We start from the raw sequence: 26,348 nt of genomic DNA, 5'->3' as shown, positions 1-26,348 counted from the left end.
AGTTAATGCCAAGCAACAACAAAAAACTACATACAATCTTTCCTTTCAAATGTACATAGATGAAAATATCCAGCCACACGTCATCTTCTCTGCCTGTCTGTGCACGGTCCGTTCACTCTTGTCTACATGACATAGGAGTCCATGCATTAAAAACAGCAATGCAGGACAAAGTCAGCTGTGTTCTGCGCTCTCGTTCCCCTCGTCCTTCGCTGCCATCTCAGAAGTCCATGGATATGGAGTGTTGTCCCGGGTCCACCACGGTGGTGTTGTTGCTGCTGCGAGCACTGCCATGGTTTCGGATGGTAATGCTCCCGCAGCCGCTTCCGATGCTGCCCGCGGCCCCTCCTACGCTCCCACCCCTCACGTAGATTTCACAGGGGATCTCCTCCATCACCCGGTCCTCGATCACCTGCTCGGCGCAGTCCTGAGTCTGTTTGTAGCCGTAACAGCTCTTCTTGAAGGTGCCAGTGTTGCTGCTGTTAAAGGTCTTCATGGGAGGCGGCTTGGAGAAATCGTTGTGGTAAGAGAGCTCCATCGAGCTGAGCGTGGTGCGGCTCTGCTTCATGCTGCCGCCCGAGGAGGCCTGGGTGCCGCAGTGGTGCTCGTGGATGCACCGGGACATGGTGGAGGAGCGCCGCAGCTTATGGTAGCCGTCCAGCTCATCCGACAGCTCGGCCAGGTCCGACGACAGCTCCTTGTCACGGAGGGAAAACAACTCGTAGTTGGGGGGATCGAAGACCTCTTGGAAGCCGCCTTTGTTGAAGACCGCCGGCCGACGGGCCACTACCTTCTTACGGGGTTGCTTTATTTGCACCAGGATGGAGATGATGAGCAAGACCAGAACCACACCGGCAGAGATGCCGATTACTGTGCCGTGTGTTTTTGTGATTTGGTGAAAGATCCCCTTGGACTTTCTCTCTGAGATAAAAATAATTTTCAGTCAAACTTTAAACCATAAAGAGACATTAAAACCTACTTTTATTAAGTCAAGTCCAAATCTATGTATACAGCGTATTTAAAAGCAGCAGAAGTTGTTTTTCTATAAAAAGGACGTTTGTTGACTGAATGTGTGAACAGAGAACATGTCACATACAAATGAAAAATTACATGAAAATGTGCAGGTCGCAGGTGACTGAGGAAGCAGAAGCTTGTTTCTGCAGTAACTCACCCTTGCAGTGGTTCTCATCCCAGGGGTAAACGCAGTTCTGAATGCCGTTGCACACCAGTGAGTTGTTGATGCACATGTTGCTGTGACAGAAAAAGGTGCTGCTGGAGCATGGAGCTGAAAAACACAACAGATAGAAAAAGATGAAATCTGTTAAAAACAAGGCAACCCCGTTTTATATTACCACAAATCAAACCTATCAGCCATCACAAAGCCCCTCTGGCCAAGTTGCCCTGAAGCTCTTGACTGAACGTATGCTTAGCATGCTAGTCAGAGCGAAGGGTAACAACGAATGGAAAGAGAGGGAGAGAGGGAGATAAGCTCGTAACTGAAGGTGAATGCTGATCTCTGAGGATGAATCCTTCAGTCTGTGTCTGTAAACTTTACACTCAACTCCTCATCACATCTCACTCTTTTAGCTGCACATCCTCATCCCTCGGTTTCAATTTTACACCAAAAACCTACTGCTACATTAGCATCCTCCTTATGACTTCTATGCTACAGCCTGAGTGAGGCAGGAAAAGCTCATCCAGTTTATGGGACTAAGTGATCCTGGCAGAGGGTTGAAGAGGTCGTAACTTTCATTTTCTGGCAACAGCTCCATGCTCCCACTATATTGTGCTCATTTCCAAAACTGTTAGACATTTCTTGCCTTCCGACAATCACCACTGATGACTGCCAAAGTCACACCACATCCCCTGATACATTATCGCTCATCAAGAATGGGGTGATTCGCTTCTTGTTAGGGGAGAATCATTCAGAGCAGGATGTGCGCAGTCTTACAAGCTGATTGTACGTTACTGTTCAAATGTTTGTGGTTAGTAAGATTAATACTAAACCTGTCGTTTACTACTAAATTACAACTTATATTCTGCAAGGATGCAATAATCAATGATCAAAAGTGACAGTAAGGCATTGTTACAAAATATTCAAATAAATGCAGTTAGTTTTTCTTTTCTTTTTTCAATATATCAAAGAATCCTTACAAAAATGTATCACAGTTACCAAAAAAAAAAAAAAAAAAAAAAATTAAGAACTGATAATAAATGTTTCTTGAGCACAAAATCAGCATATTAGAATGATTTCTGAAGAATAATAGGACACTGAAGAGACTGGAGTAATGAAAAAGCTGAAAATTCAGCATTGTCATCATCACAAATATTAAGTATAATTTTAATGTATTTTTGATCAAATAAAGGCAGCCTTGGTGAGCATAAGAGACTCCTTTCAAAAACATTACAAAATCATAGGGTCCCCAAGCTTTTGAATGGCAGGTTATCCGTCGAACTGGAAATGGTTCTCATATTAGCGAAAACTCAAATGTGAACATGCGTCTCAAACTAAACTATACACTAACTAAACGCATCATCCACGATAGTCACATAAAAAGGCTTATTACTGCTGTCTATTCTAGGGCTCAGTTTTCTGTAATGCTGAGAGCTTGTGTGTTATTTTGAAACACAGTGGAAAAGCAAGTGACATTGTTGCTCATTGCCAAGATGTTAGAGAAAGCATTAAATGAACCAACTACCCCAAACCCAACTTGGCTGTGTCAATCTATTCACAGCGCTGCAAGGCTTCAAGCAGTTCTATGAACACAGTGTGGAAAATCATTTGCATTTGCCACAGCCACTGCTCTTTTGCTCTGAGCACGATTAATATTCAGATGGAGTTGACATTGAATGCTGCAATTAATTCCTCTGATTATTCTGCCATTTATTAAAAGTATTACAGATTAGAGCAAAAATATCCATTTGCTCCATGGTAATTTTCCACAATTTGCATAAAACCTTTAAACAGCAACTGTCCTGAAAAGCAAAAGGGAAAGGAATTGTGATATATCTTTCATACCAAAACATCTAACCCACAAAACAAAGCTTCATTAAGTGTTTTCTTTCTTTTCAGCAGGCAAAGATAACTTCCAATTTTCCGTCATGACTGACCAGTTAGCGTGAGAAATGTGCGACACTGAAGCCGTGTTATTTGATTTCCCATGCAAAGGTTGGGGGAGTAATTGGCTTTTTGATATCACTGCTTTCTACAGAGATTACTTTAATTAACTTCACACTCCTTAAATGGTTAAGTTGTTAATAAATGCCAGGTTGTTCGAGGCAGTTTCCAATTCCATGAATCATAGCATATTTCATTATCTATTATTAAACATCCTTTTTCTGACATTTCAAGCAACGTTTGTGATAAACTTGCATGCTTGAAAATATCTGATTTCCATGTCTGCATTGTACATTTAAATGTTGACCGTTGACGATATTTAACCCCAGTCTATGTAACAGTCAAACAGGGAGGCACAACGGCATTTTCTCGCATCATATTAAGTTGTTATCTCAATGACTTGTAATTTGAATGAAATCTGGCACATTATAATGTGGGTTTCTGTCCTGCTCTCTTTGTTTTCGTGTTGTTTCCATACTGCGGTTAGCAGAACGCTTGCTATCCTGGAGAGGCAGACTCTGCCTAAAGCACTTTACAAAATGAAATATAAATGATGTTTCTACCAAGCCTGCTGGCTTTAGCTCCTTTTTTTTGTTTGCTAGCTGACATGGCACAGAATTCTCCAAAGGTCACATCCATCCATACTAACTTTCTAGCACCATAAAAGCCACTGATTTACCTACGAAATATGAAGGCTACTCACTGCTTCTTTATGCAGTGATACAAGCAATCACTATTAGTCTTTACTGTACGTCTTAAAGGGATCATATAAAAATATATAAAAAAACAATAAAACCCATAATGAACTAGGCATTTGTTGCATCAAGTGGGGATATAATTACTGATTATAATGACTTATACTGTGTTTTTACATGTTGCGTAGCATCACGCTGTGTAAACATAAATCCATGTCTGCATTTGTGATCAGAGAAACAACAAACAACAAGCTCTAAGAGCTACTCTACACTGCTCAAAACTCGAGTTTGAATCATTAGTGGCAAATACTTTAAATATGTAAACGTACTTACAGAATGTGAGTCAGAACAGCTGGCATTGTAGTCTACTCTCCCAGAAAACATTCCTCCATAATATCACATATCTGAATATTTATCTGAATATTTGGGATGAACTGTTCTGGAACAGTGTTTTAAATATAACTTAACCACTGATTTCTAGTTGTGTCCTCTTTTGGAAGACCAAACAAAGTTGTTTCGCTTTCACATTGAAACGCACAGTGGGCCCTATAATACCCCTGGCGCAATGTGACGCAAGGCGTAGCGCAAGTGTGTTTGCTAGTTTCAGTCTGGTGCCGTTTGCATTTTCCCGTGCAGCACCACATCGTTTAATTAGCAAATTATTTTTTTTTGTAGGCTATAAATATATATATATATATATATATATATATATATATATATATATATATGCCTACATGTCATAATGGATAGTCATCACATGTATCAGAATTAGGCTATATATTTGCTCGCACAAAGACCAGTTCCGGTTCATCTCGGAGATGCGTTCGGTCTTTGCGGTTGCCAAATTCCACCATGTAAATAGCAAATACGTCATGGCACGAGCACAACTGGCTCTTAAAGGGAATGTAAGATGAGACTCTGATTGGTTTATTGCACGTTACGCCCAAAAACACCCATTACCCATTAAGAGAATAGGGACAACCCGTTTAGACCATGTGCCCGGGCACGCCAACTGTTTTTCCGTCGATTAAATAGCAAAAGTGGATTTGCACACACCCTGAGTCCACCTGCACCATGTGCTTTACACTTTGTGTTTAGATCATTAAAATAGGGCCCAGTGTCTCCAAAACATGGGGGCGGCGGTACAATACTACAGCAAGAATAAAACTTACGTCTTCTTTCTTTGTGTGGACATTTGGGCGGTTCTATGCAAATCTTACCTAACCGTGATGTGGGGGTGTGTTTAAACAAGGCCTTTTAGGGGGGTGTGGAGGGTGTCTTAACTTTTATAAAGAATATCTCCTTGGATTTGAGACTTTAGTCTTTGTAACTTTAGGGATCTTATCTATTCACAAACAGCTTGTAACACTCCAAAGAGAAAGGAAAGCTTGAAATCGCATCATATGACCCCTTTAATGATTTGTGTATTCATCTATATTCACTTTGTCTGTATCATTCTGTATCAGTTACCAACACTCTTCCATCCTGTCAACTGACTGTTAATTCCATCCTGTTGTAATTTTAAAATGAAGAACATATATACTCACGATCCACAAATGAGGTAAAAAGCATGCGGAAACGGCTGAGTCTGCTGCCCTCATCGGCCCACATGCGCACGACGCCAACACCAGTATCCAGCATCACGTCATTGGCCACTGTGCTGCAGAACTTCGCTTTCAGGTTCTCAATGGCGCTGCTGCCATCATACACGGCAACAAAGTTCTTCTTGCACTCATTTGAGTGCTCCATCTGGTACTCGAGGAAGCGAAGGTATATCTGCAAGGATGAACCAACCTTTAACAAATGCATCAGCTAGATTCTGCAAAATGCTGACTAAAACAAGACAAGAATACAGCAAATTGCAAAAAAGGAATTTTGAGAGAAAAGGAAAATACTGCTGTAGTTTGGTCAGACACAAACTGAACTGTCCTAAACTACGGGAACTGCTTACTGAGAAGAACAACAACAACAAAAACAACAAAAAAGCTTTTGGCTGTTTTCTTTTAAGACTTAGGCACAAAAGATCACAAAACGATCACAAAAACTCGAATGACTTATCTTCGTGCTTTGTAATCATTCAGTCTTCTGAAAAGTTCTTTAAGGATGTTTTTTTTTAGCCTGCTAAGTGTTCAGGTCTGCTCAGCGCAGGTGAGTGTGTGATCCCCGGGCCATTTTCTTCCCTCAGTCTTATTACTTGCTGATTCGGCTCTACCACCATTTCTGCATCATTGGCCTAATACTTGCTGCTGCTGCATTGCTAATTTGAGCTCTTGAAAAGTTTTCTCAGCAGAAAAAGGGTCAGTGGGGCCTGATGGCCTCCTGTGGTCTCATCAGGCCCTGATTTTAGGTGCTCATATATCTGCCTGTGGCAGAAGAGCAGGGTCATCTCATTTGATGAACTGTGCTAGTAAAGGAGAAGCAAAGAGGGTCACCTTGGACTGTGGAGGGGCACGGATGGTCCAGATGCAGTCCAATGCGTCTCCATTTTTTATTTTGTCCTCTTCTTCCACCTGACTGGAGCGGATGACTCCGTCTGTACCACTGATCTCAAACTGGCAATCTGCCGAAGGAAAAAGTTGGAAGTGGGAAAATACAGGGAAGAGAGTAATTAAGAAAAGAAAAAACCTAACATGCTTATAGCAAAAAAAAAAAAATTGTGTGGAGAAAACAGAAATGGAAAGTCGGACAAGAGACACAGTCAGATAGGCAGCATAAAACCAACAGAGAGAGGGAGGAGTGGAGGATGTCAGCAGCAGATAGCCTGCAGCCTGCCGCAGAGAATAGAAAGCACTTGAGATGGAATTGAAGCGGGGGGTGAAAATATTGAGGGGCTTACCTGGAATTGGATTTAGCAATCCACCGACGTGCAAATGAAAATCTGGGTCTGAAATGATAAGACAGATATCGCATTACCCAGATAGCACAAGCTGGAAATCCCATGCTCCAAACGTGCATTAGAATCCAGTTTAAGAGAGCTGTGGGTTCTGCAATTCAAAGATCTACCGTTTGATATAATAAACAGCTTTTAATGTTTGTCTAATTTGAACTTAAGTGCACGGAACATCTGAAAGTCTTAAAGTTACTGCATCTGAACAGGATTTGGCCCAGAATTCGAATACTTAAAAATAAGGACAGTATAAGGGCAACAACTACACTGAAAAATATTAACTTAAGTATTGTGCTTCATTTAATAATCTATAGTTAAATAGATGTTATTCAAGTAACACATTTCAAATAAAAATGTTTAAATAAAATAAAACTCCCCATCCTAAACACATTAAAAGTGTTGTATGTAAGTCTTTGACTCTACTAGCGTAAAAATATAAAAATATGTTTGAAGATATTTAATAAACATGCTAAGTTACTTACTAACTAAAACAAAAATGCTGTTTTGGATTGTGAAACCCCCCCACTTTCAGTTTACCCAATTGTATTATGTCACCCTGGGTTGCCATTTGGCGGGAAACACAGCGTATTTTGTTTCATTCATCATTGAGTGCACTCGTTCGTGTTTGTGTCGAGTCATCAGTCTGGTGACCTGCGTGTGCATCAGGTCTGAGGAGGAGGGTCAGGTGAAAAAAGCCCTCTCCAATACTTTTTATTTGGACTGCATTACCTTCACTGTCAATCCTACATACAGCACCTTTAAATTACACCAACAAAAGTCCTTTCGAAGATTAATTCAGGTAGAAATAACTCCTTAGCGTAACAATGGCATGTTTCCACTTTTTTCAGTGCATAACAGAGGCCATAAATTATAAAATAGTTATCAGAAGTTGGCCACTGAGAATTATTACAAACTTGATTGCTGTGAAATCTAATTTATATGAAGAAGGTGGTCACATTTATATGTGTAGGTAATTAATTCTAACAGAATGGACTCCGATCCCCAACTGTTTAAATCACTACATTCAGTCACATTTACTGAATACAGACTTCTGTTTGTTCAAAACATAAATCAAGTCAGACAGACAGACAAACAATTCTGCAATGTGAAACAGGCAGGTCTACAGCATCAAGGCCATCTCTTTAAATTCAGAATGCATTTATCAAGCTCAAATATACCAAACTCCCTGCTTTCACGTCTAGGTTACCTGCTATAAAAGTGTATTTGACGCGGAAACCTAAGCCTTCAAGCTCCTCGTCAGTAGTGAATTTGATCCACATGAAGCGGCCCGTGGAGGTGACCACGCCTGGACTCTTTGGCCCACAGAAGCGATCGATAAGAGGGGAGAAACCAAAGGGACCATCCCTTATCTCAATATGGTCAAAGCGGCACTCGAAGGAAGGTTCGATATAGTACATTTTGTCAAAGGCCAGCTGAATTCTCTGCCGAGGGAGAGCTGCAGGAGAGAGAGAATCGAGAATGAAAGAGTAACATTATATTTAGCTTACACCTGTAGAGTATGTGACACTTTAACCGGTTCTGGAAGAAGCAATTGTCTATTCAGGATGCCTTCTATAAATTAAGGGAACACAATAATGCTACATATAATATGCCACAAACACAAACTGAATATTTAGCAAAATGAACAATACAGGTTTCACATCTATTGTCCACATTATAAAGTCTACTACAAATGAAGATAAACTCTCTTGCATTACCTTGTTGAAAGAACTTGATATACTATCATGATGCAATGCACACTTCATTTGAATTCATTTTGATTTATTAATATGAATACAGAAATGTCTACAGTAATCTCCAATTTGTGTTGTACGATAAATGCACAAAACATGTAATACAATGGAGCAGCCACTATCCACTAACTACATTTTGAATATAGGTCACCTGCTCAAGGCACAACAACCATAATCATATCAGTCTCTGAAACAAACAACCATTGTCACTGTTGATTTAGGTTTGCTCGGCTGTATGTGCTGCTGCTTACATTAAAACCACAGACTCTGCATATTTTACAGTTATTTATGAAGGAAAAAATAGCTGCTCTCTGTTATACATATAAAGGCATACCAATAAATATGCACAGGATTATTACTATACATTCAGCTAAATATGTTATTAGGGCAGATTAAGGGAATTTGGGCCATTTGGAAACTTGACTAAGCTCTGACGATCTACATTTTTCTCCATCACATACAAGTGTTTGTTAAAACTGTCATACTTGAAGTTTTCCTGATCTGAGACGACAGTCACATTAAGCTGCATTGGTCGAAAGGACTATAAAAACTGAAATCCAGCCAATAGTAACCAAATGAATGCTTATATCTCATATGAAAAGATTATTTGAAAAGAGTGTAATTTTTCTTCGTCCACAGGGGGCGCTCTCGCATCGCTTCAAACACTGTGATGCCAGAACTCAGTTGTCATCCGCACATCTATAGTGTTATACTTAGATGCACCAGCAGATATGATGTTGTTAAGACAATATAATTAGTGTTGTATATACCATACTAATAATGAGAAGAGTCCTTAAGTACCTAGAAACAAAATACAACACTCCTATATAAGCAAACACTGTTAACTTGAGGCAGACATCAATCAACCTGTCATTAGCAATTACAGTCTGACATCTAACAGCTGAAGAATAGCCGGAGAAGCTTCTTTCATTTGCTCTTAGGGAAGTTACCTTCTAGGATGTACACACACTCCTTGTTGGGTGGATAGGAGTTAGGATAGTTTGGAGATGTAAACAGGCCTCCATTGATATTTCGGGTCCACTGGCCGCACTGCTCAGCGTTAAACAGAGATTCACCCGCATTCTGCGTCTCTGAGAGAACAGAGAGATGAAGGGGGGATAGAAAAAACAGGAATGAAACAGATGGGATATCACAATCGTTTAACCAAAATAAACTAAAGCGCAATGAAGCTCACTGAAACAGTGTGAAGAGTCAGAGAGTCAGTATTTTTGCAGATGGTAACAGTCATCATCAACAGCTGACCATACAATCTGATACTGATCTGAGTAAGAGTTTGAACAATTGTATTTTTAGCTTACAAAGAAAGATTCAGACAAAATCTAATTTCAACCCTGTAGGTCCACTAGTCTGATCACAGGAAGCATTTTTTTGGCATTATTAATGAGTTTAAACTCTACATTAACTGGCCAGTTTACCCACAAACTGATGAGACACTGAAAGCAAAAAGAGCTGCACAGGAACCCTCTGCAGGTGCCTACTGCAAAACTGTGTTCAGATAGGACCGTCACAGGTGACAGTTCAGATGTGAGTGTGATAATGCGTGTCAATGAGTCATACCTTTAATTTTCTGTGCCAGGGCAAATCCCTCTTCTATTACAATGAGGAGAACCCAGGCTGGAAACAAAAGTGAGCAAGAGCATGTCAAATGTTAGTAAACAAAAATAGGCATGTGACATCATATTTTAACAACCATCGTGTCCTCCATCTGACATGATTTTCAGGACAGTCCTGTAAACTAGACTGGGAAATACTGTATCAGTCTGCAAAACAACCATACAGAAACTGACTTGGTTCTGAAGTATTCTGACTACAGCACGGAATCTGGCTGATCCAGTCTCGTCTCTCTTGTCTGAAAACGACTGTTCTGACAGTTATGATTCGTTGTGCAGCAGAGACAAAGGCCACGGGTGATGTGAGCACCCAGACACAGGCACATTGATCTCCCCAAACTCCGCTATCACTCTCCATGCCCTGCATCGGGACAGGAATAAATCCTGCAGACTGATCAAATGTTGAAGATCCATGTCATGTCATAACACACATTGCACTTGGTGCTCATCTCTGAGACAAGGCCAGATGCTCAAAGATTCCCTGCCTAGAAATCTGTAATTAAATGACTAAATATGCACAGCCACGTTGTTGATTTAATTATGATTCAATATAAATTAATTTTCTTCTGGATTTTGAGGGAATTATTTAGACCGCAAACTAAAGCAAATGAGCGGTGACAAATGTATTTTAAGTTCTTATTCAATGAATTTATATTTACTTTCAGGCCAATCAGTTGCCATTCATTAAGTATGATGAGACACGGCTGAAGAATGCCACGTGTGTGTTCATTCTTGTACACTTTTAGAAGTCAGTGTGCAAATTAAATGAAAAAGCCACATTTCCAGGGTTCTCAGAAGCAAATGTTGTCATAGATTGGTAAACTGCTGAACAGCAGAAGAAGAAAAAAATCCATCATAGTGCTTCCATGACTTTTACATTCCCCTCCATATACAACCTATTAAAACAATAGTTTTATGAATGTAGATTGTTTATAGTGGTTATTTGATGCGATTTGGAGTGTGGAGTGTTACAATCTCTTGGTGCATAAAGAAGATATGTAAAGTTGCAAAGACTAAGGTCTCAAACCCAAAGAGATATTCTTTATTAAAGTTAAGACTTGCCCATGCCCCACTAAAATGGCTCGTTTAAATGTCCCCATATTTCTACGTCACTATGCAGAAAGATTTGCACAACACCTCCCAAATGTTCTCGTAAAGAAAGAAGGTGTAACTTTGATTCTCTCTGTTTCCGCTGCCGCCATGTTGAGACACTGTGTGTTCCATTGTGAAAGCGAAAACTACTTCGTTTGGCCTGCCAAAAGAGGACAATATCCGATATCGTGATAGTCGCTGAGGAAATACATTAACTTCATGCTGTGGATTGCCGGATCAGCTTTCACTGTGGATGAAGCAGAGTCCAGCCCAGGGTCATCACATGTGGTTGCCGCAAGCCCGCTGACCGCTCCTTGGTCGAATCTGCCAGCCTCGCCATTCTCAAGTCCACAGGCTGTTCCTCACTCAAGCCTACGGTGTGTGACTCAGTTTATGAAGGACTGTTTCCTGAACCTGCAGAGCAGCCTACAATGGGTCTGTGCTCAAAGGCTGTTCTATAAAGTGACAGTCTGGCGCTTCTGACTCACAGTCTGTAAGTACATGATTTATATTGAAAGAATTTGCCACTGATGATTCAAACATGAGTTTTAAGCAGTGTAGAGTAGCACTTGTTGTTTGTTGTTCCTCCGATCACAAATACAGACATGGTTTTATGAATATGAACATCCCAGCATTGTTAGTTAATCATCAACTATTTTTAAAGGGGTGGTTGATTGCGATTTCACTCTTTTACCATTAGTTAGTGTGTAATGTTGCTGTTTGAGCATAAACAATATCTGCAAAGTTAAAGGGGGGGGGGGGTGAAATGCTATTTCATGCAAACTGAGTTTTTTACACTGTTAAAGAGTTGGATTCCCATGCTAAACATGGACAAAGTTTCAAAAATTAAGTTGTACGTTTGAAGGAGTATTTCTGTTCCAAAAATACTCCTTCCCGTTTGTCACAAGTTTTGGAAAGTTTTTTTCGAGGATGGCTCAGTGTGACGTTAGATGGAGCGGAATTTCCTTATATGGGTCCTAAGGGCACTTCTGCCGGAAGAGCGCACGCTCTTTACTAGAGAAGAAGAAGAGCGCATGCTCCCGTATAGCACAGCACTGAGAGCACAACAGACTTCACTGATCAGAGGCTCAGAGCGAGAGCGTCGCGAAATGTCACAAAAGGAGTGTTTTTTTGGTTGCCAGGGCAAGACAACCCTGCACAGATTACCAAAAGAGAAACAGCATTAAGGGACCAGTGGATGGAGTTTATTTTTACAGAGCATCGACGGAGTTGTGCAAGTGTTTGTGTTTGTTCCCTGCATTTCGAAGATGCTTGTTTTACAAACAAGGCCCAGTTTGACGCCGGATTTGCACATCGTTTATTTCTTAAGGATAATGCAGTCCCAACGAAAAAGGGTCACGATCGTGTGTTGGAACCGCATGCGGTGAGTAAAACTGCTTCAAATATCTCTGTGTTATTAACTTAGCTATCGGCGTGTAAGCACATCAAGTAAACAACATGCGATGTTGTCATCAAACTGCACTTTCCACATGTACAGCTTAAAAAAAAAAAAAAAAGACGACAAAGTGGAACTTAGTCCTTTTCCAAAACCGCTAAGCAAATATATACAGTTTCAGTACATACCACATAGATACGTTGTTGCTGATGCTGCTCTTGTTAAATTTCAGCCTCTGGATCTGATTCTGGATCATAAATATACACTGAATCTGACTCTTAGCCGTGGTTTGTTTTGGTTGGTTTTGTCCTCACGGTAATGTCACAGCTTCCAGACGCGCTCAACACAAAAGCCTAGTGGCGCTCGTGATTCTTTAGCTCCGCCCACACGTCACGCCTCCAGCCGGTCGTGTTTTTCCGGGAAAAATCGGTACAGACTATCTTTCTCTTATGAATATAATAAAACTAAAGACTTTTTGGAGTTATAAAGGATGCAGTACTACTCTATAGGTACTCAAGATTAACAGGATATTGAGTGAAAACGAGCATCTCACCCCCTCTTTAAGAAGCTGAGAGTTCAATGCAAACAGAGATATTGTCTGGCAGTTTAATGTCTACAAAAGTATGGACTACAACAAGTTACTTCCTGGGTTTGTGAGGTAACAAATCCAGATAAACCCCACCCTTGGGAAAAGGCAGAAAAGGGGGCCAGGCCATGCTGTGCAGCTTTAGAGAAGAGGAAGAGAAAACTAGAGATGAACATAAAAATCTTTTCATATATGAATCGTGATTCTGTCTACTAATGATTCTAATGTATTCACAAGTTTCAAAATCAATGTTCTAAAGCAGAAGTTCTTAATACTGTTCCACACGTCTCCCTGCTCTGCATCTCTAACTCATTCAGCTCAGCTCCAACAATGAACTGTTCCAATTATACACTTATTTTCACAAAGCTAAGAGAAGCGTTAAACACAGATGCGCGTGCAGTTGCCATACTGCATTAAAGCTTTAATCAGGATAAAACCCTGTATTAAAAGCTAACATAAGCTGTAGCATTTACAAATAACAGCGTATCTAAAAGTATGAACAAATCATAACACACAAATGATCAGAGCGTTTCTCAGAAAAGGGACAGAGCGCTGTGGAATAAAGGTAAATTATGTTAATAATTTTTTTTTTTTTTTACTTAGCATTAACACGTTCGACTGCACACCATAAATACAATCAAAATAAAATATATTTTTAACACTATTTGAGCAAAAGAAACAACATAATGAGACAGTTTTTGTAAGATTTCAGCGGTGATTTCAAATATGAAATTTAATCATAAACTTGGCAAACAGTTTGGAGAATTTGTGGTTTCCCCATTCAAAGAGACAGAAGCTGCAGTTGCATGCTCGAGAGGTGTTTCAAAGATGGCCGGCGAGAGAAATTACTTGCCTTAAAGGGACTTTGCTACACACAGACTGCACAGAATTGTGGCATCTTCTAATACTCATTGAATATTATGGTGAGTGACGTCAGGTTGACCATTGCAAGATGGCGGACACATCTACATGCTTGGAGCGCTCAAATAAGAAATCTACCTATACATATCTATGTCTCAAGCAGCAATTTATTGGTATTGTTTCTTTTTTTGACTCTAAAAATAGTTCATTCCAAAAGTATTGTTTAGTGCAAAACATGTTGAAGATTAGCTGATAGGCTGTTGATTCATTAAATAATAAGCTGTTTCCTCTAAAAAACAGTTTATTCAGCACAGTTAAGCCTCTCCTCCATTGACATCGATTAAAAAAACTGCTTCTGGTCTCCTTTCCCAGGTACTGCCAAATCATAAGTGTTAGCATTAGCCGTTATGCTTGTTTTTCTAAAGGTTTCAGGCTTGCCTTCTAGTGGCTTTACCAGCGTTTCCAAGGCGGTGAAGCCACAGGAAGAGATGAATTCAACAGACAATATTCATGTACCTTGAAGTCATTATACTATAAGCCAAATTCCCTCTGTTATTGTAAAAATGGCAATAATGATATTAAAGAATACAATTTGAAAGTATCTTCACATTCTGCATGGCCAGCATTTCGAAAGCGCCTGAGGTGACCCAAAAGACAATTCCACCTGACGGCTCGGGCTGAACCTCAACAGACTGCACTGCTAAAATGTCCTGCTACTTTCTAAACGCCGAAATGATTGACATATCTGGATTAGCCTGACCTGGAATAACACAACCCCGCTGAAGATTCATTTGCTAACAATAAAAGTGAAAAGTCTAAGATGACAAATCTCCATCTTATAAAGCCACTCACGCTGAAGACCGAACCATTTCATGTCTTGAAGAGATGTCAGACAAACACACATGAAAGATGAACTGAAGAGCTCTCTGGGGATCCTTTATCTTATGTGATATGAGGGCAACCAAAAATCTTTTGAAATAGCCCACAACTTGTAAAGTTTTTAGAGTAGCTTAATTCAATCATAATTTGTCCCTTAAAATGAGGATGGCAACAGTGGCTCCAGATCTCATGCAGGATCTGATTTTCTGCATTAATTATCCTGCGTGCTCTCTGGTTTCAAATGAACACACATCTGGGTTGAGCCCCATGGGACGCAGCGTTAAAATGTTATGATATATATGAGAAATGTGTCCATAAACAAACCCAAACAAATCTCATTAGTAAGGGGAAAGAATTAAATATTTATATAAACCTTTATCCCTTTATTATTGCTTTAATTGACCCAAGAGATTCACTAGCTATTTTTGACTGAGTAAATGAACTGTATAGTCTGTAATGTCATTTGAATTAAATGCAGCACTTTACTAATTTAAAGTTAATTAAAGACAGGTGACAGTTTCCCAGTAGTATATCAATGAGAACTGTAAATGCCTCAGACTATTAACTCATACTGATGTTAAATCCTACATATCACTTTCATTTACAAAAACTGACTTTATTTCTTTAATTTGAATTTGTCCAAGGCCGCCACACTCAAATTAAGCTAAACAAGAATAAGAAACTAGACAATCACAGACAATCGCTATCAATTTTTGGCTGTAATTCAAATGTGCAATAGAGCAGTTGAGGGGGAAGGTAATTTAGGTTGCTGTGAAATTTGGCCATCATCATGCAAATTCATCCAAAACATTTAACTGGTGAGATTATGGCTTATTTAGGAGGTTGATCATCTTCGTGAAACTTAATTTCTAAAGCTAATGTCACATTTCACATGACAGTGTTCACATTGCCTTGTGATTGCACAAATGATAAGTAATAGTAATGAACAACATATAGGTAAATATATTTATTTTAGTAGTCTGCTACACTAATTAATTGTATTGCTATACTAACGATAGGCCTAGTGAGTTGCTTGTTGTTATATTAATTAATTATCTTTAATGTATAACATTTAGCTACACTGCTATACAAAGCATTACATTTTTTTTTGGGGGGGGGGGGGGGGCATAATTACCACATTTTTTCTTATTTGCAGGGATCTGAGTTACTTATCTAATTGGGAAATACAGAAAATAGGGGAGAAAATGAGTATCTTAATACGTCTTTCGCTAAGGCTCGATGTCACGGTTCATCAGTGGAGAGGGTCATGAAGGCTGGGGAGCAGCAGCAGCTCGAGCTCCAGATGTGGCACGCGGGAGCTGTCACTTCAGCACTCTCGAGCCGCTTCTGCAAATGCCACGCGCTCACGCGGCGAAGTTGCACGAGACGCTGCAGAAATCTAATTCAGCTCGCCTTGTGTTGCAGTGACTATAAAGCTTTTAACGTCAAAATTACCAGTTTTAATTGCTTACAATGACTGAATATATTTCCCGTCATACAAATGACCAACGGCGTATGAAAATGAAGCAAATAACGAATAGAAATCGATTAGCCAGATTTCCGTTTATGAACGATATGAACAAAAGCACACCTGTAGGTGGCGACGCGATTGTTAGCCCTGAAAACTGCAACTTGTGATTTCTGCTCTATGAACGTTGAGCTGTATGTTTTGCAGATTTGTTGCAGAAACCTTCACGAAGGAACAAACCCACGCTGTGCTGCCAGACACAAAATAAATAAATGTTTGCTGAAACTCACCTCTGTGCATTTCCTCTCGTTGGGAATACCGCTGCTTCCACCTTGCTGAGCTGTGTAGGCGAGCTTTTATCTTTCCATTTTACCAGACCTACAAATCCCAACTTTTCTTCGATCTAGTTAATCCCATTCCTCAAGTTGGAAAGAACCAGTGTATTCCTTTCGAAGAAAACGCACCTCAAGTCCGCCTGACAGGTTGTAAATGACTGAGTTTATAATCCTGTTGAGAAATGCGCTCTGTAAATCCTCATGCAGTGTATCACGGTTCAGATGGGCGACGCGGAGAGTCCGTGGAGAGACGCGCGTCTGTGGGAGTCTTGGGCTGAACTGAGGTGATAGCGCTACACTAAACGAGGCTCGTTTGAGCTTCGGGCGCTGCTCGCTTGATTGAGCAGCCCGTGCGCACGCGCAGTTCTCGAGAGTGAGACGCGGAGAGCGCGGTCAAGTTAAGGTGACGTGATACGCCACGGCCACAGCATCAAGACTCTTAATTAACCACGGTTTTACCAAAAAACAAAAAAACAAAAAAAAAAACACGGTTTTGCTACAGTAACCATAGGTTAACCATAGTATTTGTAGTAAACCTGTGGTTATACTAATGATAAAAAAAAAACAACAAAAAAAACATGGTTATTACACCTTTGCTAATAACACAATTGAAAAGTATTGAACAGCCCCCAAACATAATTTCATTCAAGTCATCTGACGATTGTCCATTGATAACAGACATTGTCCTCCACGCATATGAACCTTGTGAATACTAATCCGTGTTTTTCCCCCAGAGTACAAGAGGTGATGAATTCATCTTCTGACTCATCTGCTATATCATCTGGAGATGTATCTGAACTCTGAGTGAATTTCACATCAACCAGAAACAACTCGAGGCCAACGCATTAGGTAATAAAGCATTTGGTCATGTTTATTGTTAATTCAACATTCCAGTAGACATCTAATGACAAAACAGCATTTCAACGCAACCAAAACACATTGAGAGTGATTCATTAATAATTAAAACTGATCACAGATGCAAAACCTGTTAGGAAACATATGCACCTGACCAGAAACAATTAGTGAAAACCACAGGCAATTGCAGGCCAGTCAATAAGCATGTTTAGTATGCAGATGTATTGTGATTTGACAATTGAATTTTCCTTTTAAAGTGAAATCACTTAATGTGCAAATAGTGCACCATAACAACACCATTTTTAAAGGTAAAAGAGATGAGCATATGAATCAATGCATGGATCAAACACGTCACATATATACAGTCAAGAACAAAAAACCCTTCACAATAAACATTCTTCAGCTGCACATAATTAATTTCCAGTGTTTTAAAAACATGTAAAATAAATAATACCACTTTGAAACAGACAAGTGTCTTACTATTGGAAAGAGGACAGACAGAGGGAATTACTAGAAAGCAAACAGAGGACAGTGCATGCAGAAACAGCAGCCTGCTTTATGTTGACCTCAGGCAGTTAGGTTTGGGGATTTGACTTGCTTTATAATATTGATACCTCGGGTCAAGTTAATGAATCTAATAAAATCAGTTTGCAGAGGACACCTTTGTTAACAGAGGGCCTCATGTAGCACTTGAAGTCAAAGCTTTTATTTAGTAAAGACTAAAGAGGTTCAGAAAGAACTGTCACTCTGATACATTCATAGACATAAAGGCTGACAATTAATTACGTCCTTCAAAACACATGACATAAAACTTGAAACAAAACAAACAAGAAGAGAAAATTACCAGTTTTGTTTCTGCCCACTTGACATTTACCAGATACTTTAACAATACAGAGAAATAAAGACAGAGTTTTAAAATAACATGTTTGTCCCAAACCAAAGTACAAAAAAATGGCACCAAAACATTTCTCTCTTCTCAATGTGCAAACGTCGTTATTGCCTTTAGGATCTTGTTTAAAAAAAAAAAAAACACACCTTGACAGAAAACATATCAACAGATCCAGAGAGACACATCACTGTTCAAACTATTCATATTTAGATCGATTCCTCTGATTTCAGATATTATTAAATGCATAAAATGCTCCAGTGTGGAAAAAAGTGGAAATAAATACCCACAAAGCCCGCTCCAAATTCTCACATAGCATCAAAATGAAAGCGATGGGCCTCCTGTCTCTTCTCCCGGTCATCTGCTTTCTGTAACACACAAACAAACAAAGTTTGCTACATACACGCTGTAACTTCACAGTCCTGATATCAATCTGGAGAAGCTGGGACTTGCATGTCAACCGTGCCCCTGACATGAATGCAAACACAATACAATGGAGTTTGAGACATTAGGAGAGGAAAAGAACAGACGCAAAGAGACAGACAGAGAGAGAACTTATCACACGCACACAATGGCACACTTTACCATGGTGAAATACCTCTGTGTGCAATCAAAGATAGAGCCAACACCAGACACTTGCTGCCCGAGACTGGTAATAACACACTTCCCAGCCTGGAGTGTGTGTGTGTGTGTTTGTGTGTGTGTGCGCGCTCAGTGATTATCCTGTCTCGGTGATGGCAAAAACGATGTCTATTCTCATCTAGTATGAGTGACTCACGCACTGGGACCCTCTGTGAAACACTTGTGAATTGGCTCTCCTGTTCTATAAGGGTCACTTGGATGTATTTTTAGCTTTAGGTGTGTCGTCTTCCACCTAGTAACTGTGGAAAGCACGTCGGTCATAAGCAAAATGGCAAATCAGTTTAAGAAAAAAAAGCAATGTGCCAGACAAATACAAGAAGGGATTATTTTCCTTTTCAAAAGGACTTTATATGTCACAGACCATGCAAAAGGAGCCTGAGGCTTTGACTGAGCGCTGTCAAGCCCTACGCTATCTGCACAGGAGCATCCAGATGATATCTATCCACAAGATATACCACTATATTTGGGATTTTTCCACATGATACGGTGCCGAGTCAAATCAACTTCATTATGCGCCATCTTTCATTGCCATAATTGAGAGTTGTAGCACAAATGAAGATGTGAGATACATACCTACGGTTTCATCCTCATTTCAGGTTCATTTAAGAGTGTTCACTGAGTCATAGGCCAGTCACAGATTCATTGATTACTCTGTCATGAGTGCTCGACTTAATTACATAGTCAGTGATAAGAATAGCCTGTACGCTCCTTCAGGCTCAGGATTTCTAAATAGCAAGACTTGCAGTTGTAGCGTACCATATCATATATAAGTAATAGTAATAGTCTCTGTCAGATCAGCTGCCAGCAATTTAATGATGCAACTTCACATGGTTTTTAACACAGGCACAGTACCAGTGGAAAGTTCACAGTTTTTTTTTTCCCATCAGACACTTCTGTATTATGTTTTTGTTGCAGAAATGTAACTTGCATTCCTCCGCCACACACACGGTTTGACGTGTGCTCTCCAACAAGCACACCACAAGGCACTGAGATGCTTGAAAATATATATGTACATAAAAACAGGTATTGATGGAGCCGTAGGCAACATATAGTACAGCATCCATGTACTGACAGGCTGACAGTCACATGACCCACACACATCCGCAGTCTCCCGCGTGGAGGAGGATTAGACGCAGTCATGTTGCCTGTGAGGCAATTATATAAAGACCTTTCCATCTCAAAATCATGTTCTCCTTTTACAATTCAATAAATATTACATTACTTATCTGAATAAATTCTGGTGCCTGTTTGGCCCTCGTATATCATCCTTCTAATTTTTATCATAAATGAATCTGCCGGATTTCATCCACATAAACCCACCCTTTTCTTACAATCAGTTGCAAGCTCATAATCTTTTGTGCTTTCATCCAAAAAACTGACGGACTGAACCAAATCCTGGTCTGATTTGATAAATAGTTCCAAAAGATGCATGTCCAAATAAATGTTTTCATGAAAATATGTTTTCAGTTGCAAATGTAATATTCTGGGCGATATTAAAAAGTCAATGCTTATTTCATTTTAATTAACTGATAAACAACTGATGTATGTTTTTTTTTTTGTATTATAAAGCATAATTCAATACCCAAATATCAACCAATTAATAAAATAAAAACATGGTGCAACTGTATGTTTTTTTATATATTACTTTAATTTACTTTGAGTCATTAAGACAATGTTGTAAAAAAAAGAAAACCATATTCCGTTGTTATGTCTTAACAAATTTCTTCATGTATTTCTTTAAGTGAGGATGTCTACATGCAGGGGATGCAACGCAGACATGCAAATGATACAGAACACCTCAGAACTCTATTTGTGTCTTTCCCGTGACATTGAGCAGGATGAAGAGAGGAGCCGGAGGCAAAAGGGAAATACTGTTTCTTATCTTCCTCTAACGTTGGCCCCTTCCACTGGGATGCAATTGGAACGGTCCGCAGAAATGGAGCGGAGTCCTCTTCAAATGCTATTTTCACAGGCACTATAGGTTGCCCTCTCTTATCTACTAAAGCCACTTCAATTACAAGCTGTCATGGGGGGCAATGAAGATGGAGGGCACAGGCAAAGAGACAGAGAGAGAAAAAAGCTTTGTATATCTTATCTTTTAAGCCTTGTCCGAAGAGAACATGCATTTTTATGAGGGGTCACATGAGTGTAGAAGTCAATCTGCACAACATGACTGACATTTCCACTGCTTCGCAATGGCATACGCTCATTCTCATCCTGAAATTGAATGCAAAAACATTTCCACAAATGCAGCTCTGTGACCAGAAGAAGAACATGTTTGGGGAGTTGTGCTATATTTGGATTGCGAGGAGCTGCAATAAATGGAGAGGGTTGCAGAAACGCGAGCGATAATGTGTAACAGTCTGGTAATGTAACAACATGCGATAACAGACCACCTGCAGCCTACACAGCTCGCAGCGTCTCTCAGACAGGCGGAGGAGAACGGGCCGCTTCCTGACCTTTTAATAGCTGAATGCTAATCGTCACCTGAACATGTGCATCAGGAAAGCCCATGCTCCATCAAGCAGTCATCAAGACGAGACAAAGAGACAAAATACTCCCTCTCTAGGCCTTCCTTCAGCCTTTCTCTTCCTTTTTGTCAAATATATAATTGCAGGGCTGAGGAAGAGAGATATGCAGCCAGCATGTTATTTTAATGCAGTGTCAACTCCAATGAAGGTTGTGTAGTGGGAAGCGCTTCCCTGAGCAGAGAGCAATTATGGTTTTCAGCGCGCATAATCAGGCACCCACAGCAGATGGCTTTGAGAGGATGCCAGCACTAGAACAGCTCTTCACTCCTCACACACATGCACACTCAATGCACCACCAGGACCTCCATAACGCCTTTGAATACATGAACACAAATGGGCATTCTTGAAAGAATAAAAAGACAAAACAGGTGTCCCAACACTCTGCATACACCTAGGTGGTAGCGGTCAGGTGCATAGGACGGAGTCAAAATAATGAAAAAATGTTGCTATTGAACAAATATTACTTCTGTTTTTAATTTTCTTCCTAGCATGCATCCACTGCTAGTGTAGTATCACTTAGTATACATTTGCAGATCTAGTTCTCAATGGTAGTCTAAAACAACACCTTTTTTACCCTGTCAAAAACAGCTCTTTTCAGAGCAAGAACTTTTGTAGCATTTCCCTTTAAATGTTAATGAGCTCTACTGACCCAGCCACTCTCTGAGAGTCTGTTTACTTTTAGCCGCGTTCATCGTGAAACTTGCTAATTAGCACATTATTAGGAAAGGCAATTTTCAAATATTCATCAAAAAACCTTCTACTCCTTTCTTCTGCTGGTGGAGCTGGATCAAGAACTGTTTGAGCGAACATAGATGCATTTAGTTAGATCTGGGGTTAGGGGTGTCCATGGTTAACCGGTTAACCGATTAACCGTTAAAAATTGCGTAACCGAGTGAAACATTTTGCTCGGTTAAGTGACGTCAATGGCGTGCATTGAATTTAGTTGTAATACATTTTTGCACCACCAGAGACCGCCAGAGCGCTCCCAGACATTTGTAATGTCCACAAGAAGAAGTCATTTTTCTAATATGAAGCGGGCAAAAAAAAGTACAGCGTTGGAGCACTTTAAAATTGAGAGTGACGGGGCAAAATGCAAGTATTGCAATACAGTGCTTAGACATACTTCAAGTACAACCTCGTTGTTGTAATCTCAACAGCCAACACCCGGGCATCATTAGGCCGGTCAGGTCTCACTGAATGCGTGGCGATGAGCGAAAGCATCTCAGCTGCGTGGCGTGTCTGTTTTTAATTCGGCTCCCATGTTAACAGGTTAGAGCTTGCCGACTGCCTGCGTGAGACGCGCGGCTCAGGCGCGGCTCGACGCGTGCATGCTAGAAATAGAACTGACGCCTTGTTGGAAGCGTTTCCAGGCAAAATATAATAGGAAAATATGTTTATATGTCATTTTGTACACAAATACATATTAATTCATGACATTTTGATATTTGAAAGTCTATAGGTTGACATAAATTCAGATATAAATGTAATTATAAAAAATAATTATCGATTTTCAAATATTGTACCTGTCAAACATATCATAGTCATAGCCTTAGCGAGGCGGCCGCGGAGCCTGCTTGTTACCTTCGCCTAAACACGGAAAGTTACATAACCATTACTAGAGCCTGTTCCTTTATTTATAACATAGCCAAAGGTCGGTGTATATTTGCTTTATACATTTTAGGCTTATTCTCAAATACAGATTGTGTTAGTGGGCGGGATTATTAGGTAGTTTTAATAGGACAATTTGACCGGAGAGATTAAATTTTGTCGGACATTTCTTTTTTTGGCCAATGTCTGGAAATTACCGGACAACGGAAACCCTGGCGCACACTATGGTTAACCGATTATTAACCGCTAAGGGCCTCGGTTAACGGTTAATGAAAAACTTGAAAACGTGCAGCCCTATCTGGGGTGCATTCCCTTCAGAAACAAACATAATCCACTGTGTCTAATGACGACGATGTTCATTATTACATCCAACAACAAAACAACTTGATCGCTTAGGAACCACTCTTGTCTACTTCTGCTCTGGCGGTGAAACGATGATTTTTTTTGTCATTATAGGGTGGTTGTGTACACACACTGCTAACACACATTTCAGATCAAACAACTTGTAAAAGTCCATGTAGCATCATATTGACCCCTTCATAATAAAAAAAAAAACATAAATATATGTGAGAAATCCAATCAGAACCAACTTTTTAAGAGGTTACTCCGCCATCAAAACATTAAAAAACTCAATTGTTTTAGAGGTGATTTGGCAGTTTTCTGGTGGTCATTCTGGGAAACCTGTACTGAAAAGCGCTGAACACCAGCTTGACTAGGCTAAACCAGGGAAATTCTAGAGCTATTTATAAACCAACTCTAAACTGAATGACCAGTCGGCTTATTGGTCTTAAGGAAAGATGGTTTCTCGTTTACCCGAACGTGTGTCTTGGGAACTATTACATAAGATGTTCCACTTACAAACGGATTAAAACAGAATGCAGTGGTCTTTAAAAGTTGGACTATTTTAAAAGGCTGAATGTGTACGACTCTAACTTTTCTGAAAGGGTTACACCATGCAAACGGCATAAAAGCTAAAAGCCCAGTGCAGCATGCCAATTACATTTTAGATAAACTCATCAACCTCACAAATCAGTTGAGTGACAGCAAGTTATGACCCATGACAACTGTTATGTCCCATCCTGAGTGTTTAAAAGGAATATATTCACACATTCAGAGGTACAGATAGTGTCCAAAGAAACAAAACAATCACCTTCCCACACACAAAGACAAAAACTCCCGCATTCACGTGCACCAAACACATAACACCCTGGAGGACATGTTGTGTGGGATAATAAGGAACAGATTTGATATGCTGAAAGGACAGAACAGAGCAATTAGGAGCATAGCTGTGTGTGTGGAGCACACTCGGAGAGAGCCGGAGGGCAGGGCCACACACACACAGACACACCCATCTGCTCAGATCCTCACACACGTGCAGACCAAAGACCAACAATCCTTTGCTGCAGAAGGAAAGACAGATGCTGGAGTGTTTCAAGCAGATTCATAGAAGAAACCAGGAACGTTTAAGTGAGACTTTTACAATCATGCTCAGATCAGAGAAAGCAAAAGATGAGTGAGGGAGGCTGAAAATAAAAGGATGAGATGTTCGCTCTCACCTTTTCCTGCCAGTGCAGAATCCCGATGATGACGAGAATAAAGACGCACACGCCAATCAGTGCTATCGCCGTCAATAAGACGATATTACTGGGGGTAAGGTAGAGCTTTGCACTCCAGCTGCAAAGACAGACAGAAAGACAAAGGAACACTTTTCAGAGCACCAGCTTTAAGTGCAGTAAAAACTTTAAACAACACTCAAATGTGAGAGAGCACATAAAGACATTATACTCAGTGATACCTGTGTAGATCATCAAAACCTAAAATCTTAAACCTAAATATAATCAGACCTGGTGCATTCTGACAAGCTGAAACGTCAGGACATGAAGATGAGCCGCTTTAAATAACAGACGGAGAGCGAGCGAGAGCTCACCACTTACTGGAGAGAATAGAACGAGAGATGCTCTGTTTATCATTACGCATAGTTTGAAAGCAAAAAGGAGCCCAAGTGGAGTCTGTGGGGAATAGTGGGAAATCAAGTGATCTGCTCAAATATCTATGATATAGATTGGCAGACAGCTTCATTAAGATATATTTTAGCTGTGCTGGTTAACACATGAAATATTAATGCCTGAGGAAATACCTTTTCACGGTCTTGATTAAGGCTAGTGACAAATGCACTAAAACACAGACTTTTACAGTTAGTGAAGTGAAGTGAAGTGAAGTGACATTCAGCCAAGTATGGTGACCCATACTCAGAATTTGTGCTCTGCATTTAACCCATCTGAAATGCACACACACAGAGCAGTGAACACACACACACACACTGTGAGCACACACCCGGAGCAGTGGGCAGCCATTTATGCTGCGGCGCCCGGGGAGCAGTTGGGAGTTCGATGCCTTGCTCAAGGACACCTAAGTCGAGGTATTGAAGGTGGAGAGAGAGCTGTTCATGCACTAACCCCACCCACAATTCCGTCCGGCCCGAGACTAGAACTCACAACCCTTCGATTGGGAGTCCAACCCTCTAACCATTAGGCCACGACTTCCCCCACAGAAGATAGAATGTAAAGTCTGTACAGTATAAAAATCATTATGTCTATGAAAAGTCCGACACGTGTATGTGTCTGTGTTTACCTGCGAGGGTCATTCTGTGGATATGGTATAACGATGAGCTGGGAGTTAGGAATGATAGCGGTCCACTCCTGCTTCCTCAGGTCCTGCAGGAGAAAGAGAATGATAGATGGAAGAGAGAGAATGAACGCAGAGAATATTAGTACCATTACCATCATGGAAATTACAGCACATTCAATTTCTGCAGCTGTCCTTTGGCAAACATGCACTAGAGCTGATGCGCCTCTGTGGAAGACGGGGGGATCTGCAGGAGATTGTATTATTGTATAATTGGACATTACTGAAGTGGGGGGTCTTAACGGAGAAGAGGGCATGTTTAACACATCCGTCTTCAGTCATCATTAAACGCATAACAGCTGATACACCATTCCAACATCTCCCGTCGCCCAATTTGGCACGCATTTACACTGTTTAACTAAACTTTTGCAAGCCAGAGGGAGAGCCGCACTTCAGGTGCTGAAACTGTCAACATGAAGTGAAGTTTCAGTGCTGTTACTGA

The 26,348-nt window shown here is 40.3% G+C and overlaps 2 protein-coding genes across 3 annotated transcripts in view; both read right to left on the bottom strand.

The window, feature by feature from the left end:
* Positions 1 to 17,074, bottom strand: part of LOC128016735 (neuropilin and tolloid-like protein 2) — an 18,196-nt gene extending 1,122 nt beyond the window's left edge. Inside the window, exons 1-9 of the mRNA XM_052601447.1 lie at positions 16,655 to 17,074; positions 10,030 to 10,086; positions 9,402 to 9,542; positions 7,905 to 8,153; positions 6,647 to 6,694; positions 6,243 to 6,370; positions 5,358 to 5,586; positions 1,169 to 1,282; positions 1 to 918 (exon numbers count right to left, since the gene is read on the bottom strand). The exon at positions 1 to 918 is cut by the window's left edge and continues 1,122 nt beyond it. Of these exons, the coding sequence (XP_052457407.1) occupies positions 218 to 918; positions 1,169 to 1,282; positions 5,358 to 5,586; positions 6,243 to 6,370; positions 6,647 to 6,694; positions 7,905 to 8,153; positions 9,402 to 9,542; positions 10,030 to 10,086; positions 16,655 to 16,664 (1,677 nt within the window). The 5' untranslated portion in view covers positions 16,665 to 17,074 and the 3' untranslated portion in view covers positions 1 to 217. The remainder of the gene's footprint in view (positions 919 to 1,168; positions 1,283 to 5,357; positions 5,587 to 6,242; positions 6,371 to 6,646; positions 6,695 to 7,904; positions 8,154 to 9,401; positions 9,543 to 10,029; positions 10,087 to 16,654) is intronic.
* A 470-nt stretch (positions 17,075 to 17,544) lies between these two features.
* The window catches only part of LOC128016734 (T-cell immunomodulatory protein), a 128,304-nt gene continuing 119,500 nt past the window's right edge, over positions 17,545 to 26,348 (bottom strand). For both annotated transcript variants that reach the window (XM_052601445.1, XM_052601446.1), the window contains exons 16-18: positions 25,853 to 25,935; positions 24,778 to 24,895; positions 17,545 to 18,808 (exon numbers count right to left, since the gene is read on the bottom strand). In XM_052601445.1, coding sequence (XP_052457405.1) covers positions 18,749 to 18,808; positions 24,778 to 24,895; positions 25,853 to 25,935 — 261 coding nt within the window. In that variant the 3' untranslated portion in view covers positions 17,545 to 18,748. The remainder of the gene's footprint in view (positions 18,809 to 24,777; positions 24,896 to 25,852; positions 25,936 to 26,348) is intronic.

Source organism: Carassius gibelio, chromosome A7 (genome assembly GCF_023724105.1).
Source record: "Carassius gibelio isolate Cgi1373 ecotype wild population from Czech Republic chromosome A7, carGib1.2-hapl.c, whole genome shotgun sequence".
Lineage (NCBI taxonomy): Eukaryota > Metazoa > Chordata > Actinopteri > Cypriniformes > Cyprinidae > Carassius > Carassius gibelio.
The sequence above is the reverse complement of the archived record's forward strand: the minus strand, read 5'-3'. Positions and strand labels throughout refer to the sequence as shown.